Here is a 14,360-nt window from a genome sequence, read left to right on the forward strand (position 1 = left end):
GTTGATACACTGCCTCTTGAGCAGAGGAGCAATATTTCTTAGGTAATCAGGTGATATTGGATTTCCTGTTCTAGCCCCTAACAGTAAAGTCCTTGGAGACCACACAGCACTTCCCTAAAAATATGTTTTTCCTTTGTCCGAACTCCTTTTTTTTTTAGTTTTGATACAACTTTCATGACATTATTGATATAGATACTTTAAGACTGAATATGTACATTTTACTTCCAGAAAAGTGTCTCGTGCCGAGGGAAACCTGAGGATTGTTTGGTGTTAGCTACAGCTCTTGTTAATGGGGTGAAATGGCTTATTCAGGTATGTTACATTAATGTAGGTTTGAATTTTTCCAATTTAGAGATTATTATTCGAATAACTCATTAATTTAACAACTTAGATGCAGTATGATTTTACAGTTTTATTTTCTGTACAAATGCAGATATTTTTACAATACTGTACTCGGTCCTCCCTTTTTAATTTTACAGGATTATATTAAGACTTAGAGTTGAGAGTAGAATATTTTGGAGATTACATAAGATAATATTACACTTAGCATAGATTATAGTAACTTTCAGGTACATGCACTACAGTATTTTGATGAAACAAAAATTTTTTTCACATTCAAACTGAATGATCATACATGGCCTTATCTATGTGAGATTATCTGGGCTATCGCATCCATGAAGTATTTAAAGTGAGTGCTCCTAGCTTTCCTGATTCCTTGATGGTTATCTACTTTGTTCTGGTCCTGCTCGTTTTCACTAATCATGTTCTCGACAAATCAACTTCTCTACAAACAAAAGTTATGTCTTTTTACTTTATTTGCAGAGAGAGAGAGATTTTACCATTGTGCATCATAAAACAATAAAATAAAGTGATTTATAGTAATGTAAACCTATAATTTGTACTTACACAAATACAAACCCTCGTCATTTATATGGGTTTACCTCTTAAGTAATTTAGTTATGACCAGAATTAAAGAAGCTGTGGAATTCTGTTTTCATTGCATGACATTACCGGCTATCCCACCCATGCTGGGAAGAAGCAGCTGAGTCAGTGAGACAACCCCATTCATCTCCCGGTTGCTCTAGCTGATGGACATATTTACAGCCCCTTCTGCACTATGCTTTGTGCTTGTGGTTTGTGTTTTGTCTTTTTACTGCGTATGCGAATGATTATGAGTGCTGCTCAAGGTAGTATGAGAACCTGTCCTGGCCTTGATGGATATCCGTGTGGTACCTTCCTGAGCTGAATCAAGGTAAATTCACATCCTGTATGTCCCAGAAGTCAAGGGAGTGGCCACCTTCCCAGTGTGAGAGATATAATGCTCCTCTTAAGAAGAATGCTAAACAAGATCAATCCTCATCAGCTTCTTCTTCTTCTGGGAGCAAACAGGTGAAACCTTTTCTTGGGACACATAAAATCTTTAATTCAGATCCTTCTTAATGGACATTTCCGAAACTCCGGTAACGAGGAATGGTAACCATCTTTTTCAGGGTCCTGAATTGATAGATGTAATATTGCATGTAGGGAAAGGTGAACCTGAAATCGCTCATAGTGATACTGATACTCTGGCTTTGGCCCTTGTCCAACCAGAGCAAGAGACCATATAGGTTGCATTCATTTCAGATTATGGGAATCTTAACTGGATCCTCCCCTATGAGCGTGCTCAGTGAGGGGGTACATATTTTCCTTTCAGATATCGTAAATCAAGGAGATTTCTCCGAGTTACAGGTAGTATCTCCAGCAAGAGTGTTGAAAGTCTCCCCTAAGACGCCACTGTAAACTCCGCATCGAGTGGTAGTAGATCAACCTCTCTCTCCAGGCACAAAATCAGCATTACAGAAGGGATCTTACTATTCTCCAATGCATGTGCCTTAGAGGAAGTTTTAGATAGGACCCCGAGCTTTCAGAAACCTGTTCCTGGTGAGAAAGTTGAATGGGGGTTGGAGAACTGTACCAGACCTTTCCCACTTGAACCAGTTTGTGTTCTAAACGAACTTCAAGATGGAGACCCCAAGCACAGTTCTTTAGACCATCAGAAAGAACAATTTCCTGTTGACCATAGACCTAAAAGACCTGTATTATCAGATCCTTGTCCATCACACTTCAAGAAAATAATTAAGATTCTCGTTCAGAGTTAAAACCTACCAATTTAAATTGCTGTGCTTTGGCCTATTCAAAGCCCCTTAGGTGTTCACTTGCCTATTTTCCTTGGTCTATGCATTAGCTCACTCCATGGGTATAATGTTCCTGAGATACCTAGATGACTAGCTTCTCCTAGCAGAATGAAGATCACTGCTCATATACCACTGGGATCTACTCGATTTGCAGGGAACTGGGTATCCACCTAAATCTAGAGAAGTCCAACCTCATCTTTCAGCAACACCTTCATTATCCGGGCATGGATATAAACTTTGCCCAAGTCAGAGCATATCCATCCTTGGACAGGGTCCAAAGGTTCAGGCAAGTAGCAGAACCTTTTTTTGTAAAGGAATCCCTTCCAGCTCACTTCTGGCTGAAGCTTTTTGGATCTCTTGTCTCCCTCCTGAAGCTGGTTCTCTTTGAAGGTTTTTTATGAATGGCAGAGGCAAGGGACAGTGACAATGCCCTAGAGACTGACCATATATACATATGATCAGTGCCCAAGCCCCTTGTCCACCCAAGCTAAGACCAGGGAGGCCCAGGCAATGACTGTTGATAAGTTAGCAGGTAGACCTATAGGCTCTCCCAAGCCCCCAATACTTAGCTTATAATGATGGTAAGGTTGCAGACACAAGTTTGAGTCTTAGTGGGATTCGATCTCTCATCCAGCATATTCTAGCAAAACTATAACATAAAAATTGTCAATATATAAACAAGCAAACAAAGAAATATGATGAAAATAACTTACAAAAGACATGCAGCAAACATTTATTTATTAATACTATGAAGAATATAAGAAATCTGGTACAGTAATATATTCTTCGGGAAATCAAAGAAAATAGTGGTGTTACTTTGTATGGGATACTAACATGGCTATTGTTCCTTTGAATTCTAGAAGAAAAAATAAATAAAACCTCGTTATTTGCGATTGTTAGGTTACAGACCCAGTCGCAATAAGCGAAAATTCGCGAATGTTACACTAGGATGGACTAGCTCCTAACCTAAAAAGTCATTGCCCCTTGCCACAAGTGGGTGCCCAAGCTGATGATAAATACAGTAAATACTGCCTAATAGTTTTAATTTGGTTTCTACAACAGTTCATAATCATATGTACAGTGTACAGAACATTTGTACACATGTACACTAAGTACGGGACACAGTAAGGTTACAATCAAGTATTGTGCTAAGGTAAAGTTTACCAAGTCGTCATTATCCCCTTACTGTTCTGTATAGCAAAAGTTTTTCCTATCTACTAATACTGTACTGAAACCTGATACTCACTGATACTGTAGTGTATATTACGGTAATATATGTACATTGATATTACTACAGTACAGCTTAACTATACTTACTGTAAATGTTCGGTGTTTTTGTTCAGACGACTGTAGCCTACTCTGCTAACATGATGCAACTTCTTATGTGTTGTCTCTTGCACAGTATGTTACTATATATCTATACTTCCTTAAACAAAGCTTATTTGTTCCGTAACTAAAATACAAACCACGGTATTTAATATGGGTATTACTTTCGGCGTAGCTGAAATGACGAGCCATTAGAATTTTAACGAGGGTTTACTATCCCCATCGCTAGTTCGCGGGGGTTAGGGAGGGGTAGCTTGCTACCCCTCCCCCCTCACACACCTGTGTGCTGAGCTCACTTTTACTTTGGCTCGGGTGGTGATCGGACGTGTCCGCTTTCACCCTCGCCTCTTTGACAGCCATTAATGCTTTTTGTCTTTTTACTTACTTTTTCTTATACTGTACTTGTAATATATATATAAACATTCTTTATGTTTATGTATATATTTGTGTATAGAAATGTAGTAAGTTTTCTTTTCAGTGTTTGTGCTGTATGTGTAGTGTACGACAACATCACCGGCATAGTGCTAGGCCACCGTGGTTTCACGTCATGGGTTGCGGCCTCTCCGTCTTGGTCCTTCGGTAGTTCCTTCGGCTTTCCATTAACTCGGCCGCCGTGGGGAATCGTCATCGCTGGACTTTCTTCATTCATCTATTATCTTCGTTGTTCCTCCTTTCCTACGGGGAACATGGATTCTCAGCGAAGGGAATGTGGGAGTTTAGATTGACTACGGTCTCTCTCTCTACTCCAGGTGGTTCACCTTTTACTATTACTACGTACTATTACGGAAGCTTCTTTTCCATTGCGGGTTGGGTTGCTTTTCCGTTTATTTGTCTCAATTATTTTTAATGAAATCTAATTGTATTTTTAACTTTTCAGCTTCTCTGTGGAGAACACTTCCCATCGGAGGTCAGTGGTTCTTACTATTTATGATCATTCTTAGATGAATTACATAATTATAATTCTGTTATAATTCTGTTTTTGTTACAGTTCTCCGCCCTCCCCCTTCTCCCGTGAATGTCAGTGGGGGAGGAGGGCGCATACTTAATTTTTAATTCTTATGTTTTGCCATTCCCTCGGGGTTACTCTTCGGAATTCCTCCCGGGCGAATTTCTGTTAAATAATTATTTAACTTTATTTTCCTAGTTAACTCTGCAGTTTTTCTTCGTTTGACTAAAGTGTGCCAACGAAGCAGAGCTGTCCTGTGTGTGCCTGGGGAGTCTGCTGTCGCTGCCGTCTCTCTAGGACATCGTCATGGGCGTTATCCCTTCTCTTAGAAGTCCTCCTGTGACAAATGTCAGCTCTTCGGTTCATCTTAGAAAGCTAAGGAGGTTCGCCTCCAAGGGTAGGTAACTTCACTTCCAAGGGAGGTTCCCTTCCCAGGTGTGAGAGCTTCCCCCTGCAGAGGGGGAACTTCTCATACCTTAATAATTCCTGGTTGGGTTTTCCTGGTCCTAGGCGGTTATGCTCTTGGTGCTGAGCGACTGCACTTGTAACCATGCTCAAGGAGCTGAGCGGTTGCAAGGCCGGGCGCATGAAAACTTCAGGTGGCTATGCTCTTGGGGCTGAGTGGTCGCACCTGCAGCTATGCTCAAGGGGCTGAGCAGCTGCAGGATCAGTCTTGTGACCTCTCTCGTTCGTGAGGGAGGCCACTCTTAAGGACTCCTCTTCGGAGGATTGCTCCTTATAAGTCAGCTAGCTGATCCAACGGCCCTAAGGGGCGCCATCACCAGTGTCTTCAAGTCTCTTCTACGAAGTGTTCACCTCTCTCGTTCGCGAGAGAGGCCACTCATAGAGACCCCTATTCGGAGGATTGTTCCTGATTAGATCAGCCATCTCCTAGACCTGCTGACCTGCCGTCTCCGTTCTAGGCTGCTGACGCTGTGGGCGCCTCGCACCCCGTTATCCAACGGGCACCGGTCCCTTCGGGGCAGAAGGGGCTTTCTCACATTGTGAGTAAGTCCCTTAAGCGCCAGGTATTCCCTGCGCGCTCTCGCGCAATTCCTGCTGTTCCTGAGACTGCCATCCAGAGACATCCTGTTCCAGGGACTGTGCGCCAACGTTCACCTGCGCATCAGCGCACATCGTTGGAGTTTCCTGAGATAGCGCACAGGCGGTCACCAGTGATTCAGCCTGCGAGTGTCTTCTAGTCTCTTCTACGAAGGGCACCTCTCCCATTCGCGGGAAAGGTCTCTCATAGAGACCCTTCCTCGGAGTATCAAGCAGAACTTACAGTGTTGATCGTCCTGCCAGCTGACCTACCGATCTACCAGCTCAACCTTGCACTGCAACGAAGGACTTCGGCTCTGGACTCTGAAGCAGTCCTGCCTACGGTCCTCATCGGGTGATGCCCGCCCCTTTTTAAGGACACAACCCAGTTCCTGATCGTTCTGTCAGCCGACCCTGCATCCTAGCGCACTAGCGCGCACGCGTTCTCGCCGATGATCTTACGCCAACGATCTTCGTACGCGCGCAAGCGCCGACGATCTTCTTTCGCGTTCAAGCGCCAACGATCTTCTTTCGCGCGCCAGCGCCGACGATCTTCAAGCGCTGTCGATCTTCTTGGCCGACGATCTTCATTCGCGCGCAAGCGCTGACGATCTTCTTACGCGTGCAAGCGCCGTCGATCTTCTAACGCGCACAGGCGCCGACGATCTTCTTACGCACACAGGCGCCGACGATCTTCTTTCACGCGCAAGCACTGACAATCTTCCTACGCGCGTAAGCACCGACGATCGTCCACGCGCAGGCACCGATGGTTTCCCGCGCCGGCGATCTTCTTACGCGCGCAAGCGCCGACGATCTTCTTACGCGCGCAAGCGCCGACGATCTTCTTACGCGCGCAAGCGCCGACGATCTTCAAGCGCTGACGATCTTCAAGCGCCGACGATCTTTAAGCGCCGACGATCTTTAAGCGCCGACGATCTTTAAGCGCCGTCGATCTTCTTACACACTCAAGCGCCAACAATCTTGTACGCGCGCACGCTGATAGCCGCGCGCGCGCGTGGCAACATTCTGGTCCGCGCGGGCTCTTCATTCTGATCCTGCACGTCAATCTGATTCCTGCACACCCTATGAAGTCTCGCCTGCGCTCGCGAGCGTTTCAACGGTCTCTTGCGCGCGACCCCCGGGTATTTCCCAGCGTGCTCCCTAGCGCAGTCGCCAATACCCTCCCCCGCGTGAGGCTGCCGGACAACACGCGGTAAGGGCGCCATTGCCACATTTCCCCCCCCCCCAAGCACAGAACAGCGTGCTTGCCGGTAGGGGGGAAGGTTCCAGAAAGGTCCAGGGACATGTCGTCCTTATCCTTTTACAGGCGACTTCCCCTCCAGAGGGAGGGTCTGACAGCGCAACCGTCGGCCTGCAGCCTGGTTTGGGACTCTAATCAGAGAAGTAGCACAGGCTGCCAAGCTGTTCTCTTTGAGTGGAGCCACAAATCCTTGGCTGCAACCACTCCCCCGAAGAAGAAAGAGGAGTTCCGAAGAGGTAACTTCTCCGAGGACGTAGCTGTCTTCTTGTAAGTCTTCGAGGCGGGGATTCTCCCCCCTCAGACTTTGCTCCCTCACCTTCGAACGAAGTTTTCCCGCCCTCAGGAGAGTCACGGGAGGTGAGACGTTCCCCAATCACACCATTGAGGGAAACCCCACCTCGTGCGATAAAGTTTTCTCGAATAAAGGTGGAGAAGAGCCTGCCTCCGTCGTGGTTGGAGTCCTGCATCCCTCCCGGGAGGGAGTCAAGGACTCCAAGAAAATACCGGGAGTCCTCTAGCACCAAATCTTCAGGCTCAGACATTTTTTCGTTATGGGAACGAACCTGTTTGAGCCTAAGGACGTGAAACAGGCGGCGGAGAGGTGTAGAAATTCACCGAGACTCTCTCCTATATAGGGCTTTGATATTCAAGCCTCTTAAGAGACCTCCCTACGAACCGTTACACCAGGCTTCAGATCGCCACCTAACTTGGAAGGCGGTGTTCCTACTAGCATTGGCCTCGGCCAAGCGAGTCGGTGAACTTCATGGTCTCTCGTTGACATCGCCCATGCAAGGGGATAAGGGGAGGTAACGTTCATATTCATCTCTGAGTTTGTGGCTAAGACACAGAATCCGGGAGTGCTGGATTTTCGATTTGACTCTTTCCGGATTTCGAGTCTTTGTTCTGTAACAGATGACCCAGACCTTCCCCTACTGTGTCCAGTAAGGAGTCCGAGATTATATCTCAAAGAACGGCTGCATTTGTCCCCAAGTGCAAGCTTTGTTTGTGAGCACTGGGAGAACAGAGAAGAGGGTCACCAAGAATACTATCTCGGCATGGATTCGTAGGGTGATCCATCTGTCCCTGAATCCTGACCCTCCTCCGTCCTGTCGCCTTAGAGAGCATGATGTCAGGGGCGTAGCTTCAAGAAGAACTTCTCAGTGACGCAGGTTCTACAAGCAGGAGTGTGAAAGCGTCAGACTACCTTCATAGCCCATTACCTGCAAGACGTGACCCACAGGAGGCTCGATACATTTTTTATCGGCTCTGTGGTGGCTGCACAACAGCTGGTTTAAACCTCAGGCTCCTTAATGGACAAGTAGCAGAGGGTTCAGGGAATTGTTACCCGGTTTTAGTCTGCATGAAAGGAAAGTTATGTCTGGCCCATATTCTTTTCTTCATCCTCCCTTCTCTTGGGGAAAGCAGCATCCTGGGTTCTCTGCACAGCTGACCTCAAACCACTGTGGGTAAACCATGTTTCCTTGTGTTCCTAGTATTAAGTTAATACTGTCACGTCCCCATACCCTTACGAGGTGGTATTGGGAAAGTCCTAGCCTAAAGTTTTCCATCTAAAGAACTTCTGGTCAACTTCCTAGGATAAGTCACACATAATCCTTCACACACATCTTATGTAGGCCACAGCCCTTGCATAGCAAGGTGTGAGCGAGGTGCAGGGACTCTTTATTGTTGAGTGCTGACACACTCAGATAATGAGTCCCCGGGCAAAGCCAAAAGCCAGTATGGCTGGGACTTTTCCACCCTTCCTAAGGGTTGAGTCACCCTTATTAAATAGCGTGGTTTGTATTTCAGTTACGGAACAAATGACAAATTCGGAGATAATTTGTATTTTTCCTAACTATACAAACCTTAGCTATTTAATCAAACTTGCCCGCCAGCCGTATCCCCCATGAAGTCCTACCTCTAAGCAAAGTGAGCTCAGCACACAGGTGTGTGAGGGGGGAGGGGTAGTAAGCTAACTAGCGATGGGGGTAGTAAACCCTTGTTAATTTCTAATGGCTCATCATTTCAGCTACGCCGAAAGTAATACCCATATTAAATAGCTAAGGTTTGTATAGTTAGGAAAAATACAAATTATCTCCAAATTTGTCATTTTATAAACAAACCTTTTAATATATCGATTATAATGGTTTCTTTTAAATAAACCAAACACAATGCACGTAATTACTTTTCAATTGAAATCTTTGTTTCTTTTCTAAGTCTCTATTGAGGCTTTATAATCAAGCACCAAACAGGTAAAAACTATAAAATATCGTGCATCGGCAACATGAATGAAACTCTGGTTAACGTTATGCACTTCAACTCAGTACAAGTAAATAAAATATGAGAGAAGCATTTCAAATAAAACTATTGGAGTTAGTATGATAATTGAGAAATGATAGATCAAGTGATAATTGTTTCTTTCAGTAAATATGAAATATTCTTCAGTAGTATGCCTTAATAATAAGGGAGTTATTTGATCCGGAATTTGAGGTTGACGATGGACTAGGCAGTGTTGATCAGCTGATTTGAAGGTAAACAATGCATAAAATTATAATTTGCTACGTTTTTAATTATAAATACAATCCTTAAATGTGAACATTACATGCATTATTATTGCATACAGTTAAGTGAAACGCCAGTTTTCAATATTTAACTTAGCCGGTGATTATAATAGCTGCAACTCTGTTGCTCGACAGAAAACTCTAAGGAAAAATTCGCCAGCGATCGCTACACAGGTAGGGGGTGTACCCAACAGCGCCATCTGTCGTCCAGATACCCAGTACTCATTGTAAACAAAGAACTCAATTTTCTCTCTGTCGAGCTATCGACAAGACGCTCTTATTCGCTGTTGCTAAACTGGAGTTTTTTCACAACTAATTGGTGAAGTACTTTATTCTAGTTTTGAGCTTTCGCTATGCAGGTGTTTTATCTTCATCTTAAATCTTGAACTCGTTTTGGATAGATTTAATTATGGTGACAAAGAGAGTATGGACTTTCTTTCACTTTTAAAATGGCCGACCCTTCCCTTAGACGGAAGTGTGTTTAGGCTTTTAGTAATTATCTTATCACGTTATAGATTTTCCTCTATATATTTTATATCTCTCCGCCTTTATTAGGCCTCTTCGATTAACTTTCCATTTATTATAAACATATAAAAATAAATTTTAATGTTTTGTTTATATAGACCTTTCCTGAGAGTAGGCGGTCCTAACTTGGAAACCGAAGTTAATCAACGTTGAGCCCTTTATATCGTAATTAGCTTTTAAAGAGCTAAGGATTTAAAACTTTTTAAATGTAATATTTTATGAAAGAATTTCTTTGATAGTCTTCGTACTGTTTTCAAAGATGAACTAACGTTTAGTTTTTTTATGCTACGCAGTTGTTGACGTTCAGGACGTTCAACATGCGCTCTATCGTTACGATAGAGAGAGAGTGTATCACGGTTTCACTTTGCAGTAAGAGTAAATCGATTCTGACGTTTTGTTCATTCTTTCTTAGCTTAAATGTTTTAAATTCTAATTTAAAGGAACTTTTTATTTGAAAAACCTTTCAGTTTTTTCCTTTAGTCAAATAACATGTTTTTTTGACGAAATATAATTGGGCTCTTCTCTTAGGTGTGAAATCAAGAGAGAAAGAGAGAGAGAGATAGAGACGGAGGGAGAGAGAGGAGAGAAAACGTTCCGTTCAAGCGGGTAACGTTGTTCTCGTGTTACTCGCGTCCCTAGCGCTGTACAGGGAGGAAGGATAAAACTTTTTTAGGTTTTTATTCTCGTCCCCAGGCTATGTGCGGTGAGAGATTGAAAACGTAGTTATATGAACTAGTGTTTTAGTCTCTTTCCCAGCCACTGATTTTTTTATCTTAAAATATGTTTTCTGTTTTTTGCTGGTATTAATGAGCTTGCATTATACGACTGATTTCGCAATTACTACCTTTTAATAAAGGGGTAGAATTGCGTGTTTCAGGTAGAAATAAGTGCAAAACAGAAAATCGAAGTGATAAAGTGATATGCGCAAAGTGTTACAGTGTTGCGTCCGAGGCGCAAAGTGTTACAGTGTTGCGTCCGAGGGTTCGTCTGTTCGTGCCTGTCGTTCACCTAGTCCGGGACCTCTTACATGCTCCCAAGCCCAGGGGAGAAGTAATGTCAAACGACTTATGGGTTCGAGAGGCCTTGACCAACGAACAGACGTTTTTCCCTCTATGGTATCGGGTGTATCTTACCAAGATCTCCCCTACCATAAGAAGAGAGAGACGTTGTTTCTCCTCGTCATCCGAAGGCTTTTCGCATAAGAAACCTGTCACAAGGTTTCGAAGCCCTTAAGCGAAAGTCAGTCCTTTCAGGACAGGTCCAGCGTCCTGGTTACAACCATTAGGACAGCTCTGACCGTATGCAGTCATCGGATAACTGCTCGCCGCCTAACAAAAGCGTAACACAGACTCCGAGAGTCTTTTTTTGTAGGCAAAGTGTTGCGGTTACAGACGTTACCCTCGTCTATTACCACAACCATTTCCGTTGATCCTTAAGGGGTTGTATGGCAAGACATGCAGTATATGCTTGCCTCCCTTATGGAAGACTATTCTGCCGATTAGTCCGTTGAGTCTAGCCGTTTATCTCATCGATATCCTGGCTTTCAGCCAACCTAACGTTCCTTTGTGCTTCCTGTTGACGTTGGCGTAGCTTAAGTCACGTCAGTCAGGTTGTTTAGAACCACACTCGATGCGGTCTCGTGTGGTTTTTCAGCCGTATTTGGACGTTAGGCCACTTGCTGATGCTCCTGTTGACGTTCAAGACGTTCACTAACAATCGGAGTTGACTTGTTTTGACGCTGTGCGTCAACCTCCGCATTCTAGAGTTGTTTTGACTGCTCAGTCTAGGCAGTCAAAGCAGTCTCGAGTGGACGCTGTGCGTCCTCACGCACCTGTTGTGGTTGACAGTTCAGTTGTTGACAGTTCACAGACTGTCAAGCAGTTACATGACGTTGTGTTCTGGTCCGCTACTAATACACCAGTGAGTGTGGACTCTGCTTGTAAAGCATTGCCACCACGGTAGGTCTCTCCCTTGCTTGAGACTCAACTTTTATCGGACAAGGTTCCTGTTGATGAGGAAGTTGCTGTTCCCCCTCCTACTGATATTCCCTTGAGGACTCTGTCAGATGGAGAGGAGCCTAAAGCTGCTTAGCCTCCTATGGACTTTAATTAAATCATGATGATTTTTTTAAGGATCTTTGTCCGGATCTTTTTGTAACTGCTGCTCCTCGTTCGCCTAACGTCAGAGCTTACACTAGGCCTAGCTACTTCGAAGCCGTTGTTTTTAAGCTAGTGCTCTCTCGCTCTCCTAGAGAGTTTTACGTTGGCTAGGCGACTGGTTTTTCACCAGGAGGAGTTTGGGGGATACAGCCTTAGCTTTCCCTTCTTTTAAACTGGTTTATAGAGAGAGAGTCTGATATGACACGAGAGAAGTTCTCGGTGTGGGAGTTCATGCCTCTGCCCAGATAGACTTCTCAATTCTCGTAGACTCTCCCTGGCGCCTGGCCAGGAGACGCTCCAAGTTGTTTACAGGTCAACTTCACAGCTGTTTTCGAGCCTTTGAAGTTTTGCTGTACAATTATGTCACGCATAACAAGGCTTTCAGGGATGGTAAACGGTACCGCCTCAGTCGCTAACCCCGTCTGTTGCCACACCTGCTCCCGTAGACCCTAAATGGGCTTTGCTGCAAGACATGCAGTCCAAGCTTGCGTCCTTGATAGAGGACTTTAATGCGGAGAAGGTTGCTACCGAACCTTCTGGCCAACAACCTTCCAACCGGTCGGTTGTGCGCCCTGTTGACGCTGAGGTAACCTACTCGCGTCTGCCAGTTGAGGTGGTTCCTCCACCGATGCGACCCAGTGTGGGTTGCCAGCCGCACGTTGACGTTAAGCGACGCTCGGAGGTGGTTGTTGACGTTCAGGACGTTCAACAACCAGCAGAGGTGACTTGTTTTGACGCAGTGCGTCAACCTCAGCAACCCGGTAGGGTGTTGACTGCACAACCCAGATGGTCTAGACAGTCTCGGGTTGACGCTGTGCTTCCTCGCGCACCCATGGTTGTTGACAGTTCACAGACTGTGCAGCAGTTCCATGATATTGCGTCCGGCTCCGTCACGCATGCACCAGTGCGACCGGACTCAGCGAGCCAGGCGTTGCCCACTCCGTTGCCGTTTCCTCATCAGTTTTCGGATGAGGAACCCTCTGATGAGGACGTTGCTGAACAACAAGACGATCAGCCCCCAGAATAGATCAAGCCCTGCTATCCATCCAGAAGATGCTGAAGAAGGAACGCTGCTCAGTCAGGCTGTGGATGAGTCTGGTAGGGACGCTGTCATCCGTGGAACAATTTGTGTCACTAGGAAGACTACACCTCCGTCCTCTTCAATACCATCTAGCTTTTCACTGGAAAAAGGACAAGACGCTAGAAGCGGTCTCGATCCCGGTTTCCGAAAAGATAAAGTCTTGTCTGACTTGGTGGAAGGACAATATCAACCTAAGAGAGGGTCTTCCCCTGGCTGTTCAGACTCCCTACCACGTTCTCTTCTCGGACGCATCGGACGTGGGCTGGGGCGCGACACTAGACGGTCGGGAATGCTCAGGACTGTGGAACTCGAGTCAGAGGAGCATGCATATCAACTGCAAGGAGCTGTTGGCAGTACATCTGGCCTTGAAAAGCTTCAAGTCTCTCCTTCGAGGCAAAGTGGCGGAAGTTAACTCGGACATCACCACGGCCTTGGCGTACATCTCCAAACAAGGAGGTACCCACTCACTGACGTTGTACGAGATCACAAGGGACCTGCTCATCTGGTCAAAAGGTCAAGACATCTCCCTAATAACGAGGTTCATCCAAGGCGACTTGAACGTCATAGCAGATTGTCTCAGTCGGAAAGGGCAAGTAATTCCAACCGAATGGACCCTCCACAAGGATGTGTGCAAGAGACTTTGGGCCACTTGGGGTAAAACCATCCATAGATCTCTTTGCTACCTCGCTGACCAAGAGGCTTCCAATCTATTGCTCTCCAGTCCCGGACCCAGCAGCAATACATATAGATGCTTTCCTCCTAGATTGGTCACATCTGGATCTCTACGCATTCCCACCGTTCAAGATTGTCAACAAGGTACTGCAGAAGTTCGCCTCTCACGAAGGGACAAGGTTGACGTTAGTTGCTCCCCTCTGGCCCGCGAGAGAATGGTTCACCGAGGTACTTCGATGGCTAGTAGACGTTCCCAGAACTCTTCCTCTAAGGGTGGACCTTCTACGTCAGCCACACGTAAAGAAGGTACACCAAAACCTCCACGCTCTTCGTCTGACTGCCTTCAGACTATCGAAAGACGCTCGAGAGCTAGAGGCTTTTCGAAGGAGGCAGCCAGGGCGATTGCTAGAGCAAGGAGAACATCCACCCTTAGAGTCTACCAATCGAAGTGGGAAGTCTTCCGAAACTGGTGCAAGTCAGTATCTGTATCCTCGACCAGTACCTCTGTAACTCAAATAGCTGACTTCCTCTTATACCTGAGGAAAGAACGATCACTTTCAGCTCCCACTATCAAGGGTTACAGAAGCATGTTGGCATCAGTCTTCCGTCACAGA

General features: G+C 45.4%; 1 protein-coding gene across 5 annotated transcripts in view; it reads left to right on the plus strand.

Annotated features, from left to right (window-relative positions):
- MED24 (mediator complex subunit 24) overlaps positions 1–14,360 on the plus strand; it is a 349,247-nt gene that overhangs the window by 126,069 nt on the left and 208,818 nt on the right. For all 5 annotated transcript variants that reach the window (XM_068389049.1, XM_068389044.1, XM_068389055.1 and 2 more), the window contains one exon: positions 229–312. In XM_068389049.1, the coding sequence (XP_068245150.1) occupies positions 229–312 (84 nt within the window). The remainder of the gene's footprint in view (positions 1–228; positions 313–14,360) is intronic.

Source organism: Palaemon carinicauda, chromosome 1, assembly GCF_036898095.1.
Source record: "Palaemon carinicauda isolate YSFRI2023 chromosome 1, ASM3689809v2, whole genome shotgun sequence".
Lineage (NCBI taxonomy): Eukaryota > Metazoa > Arthropoda > Malacostraca > Decapoda > Palaemonidae > Palaemon > Palaemon carinicauda.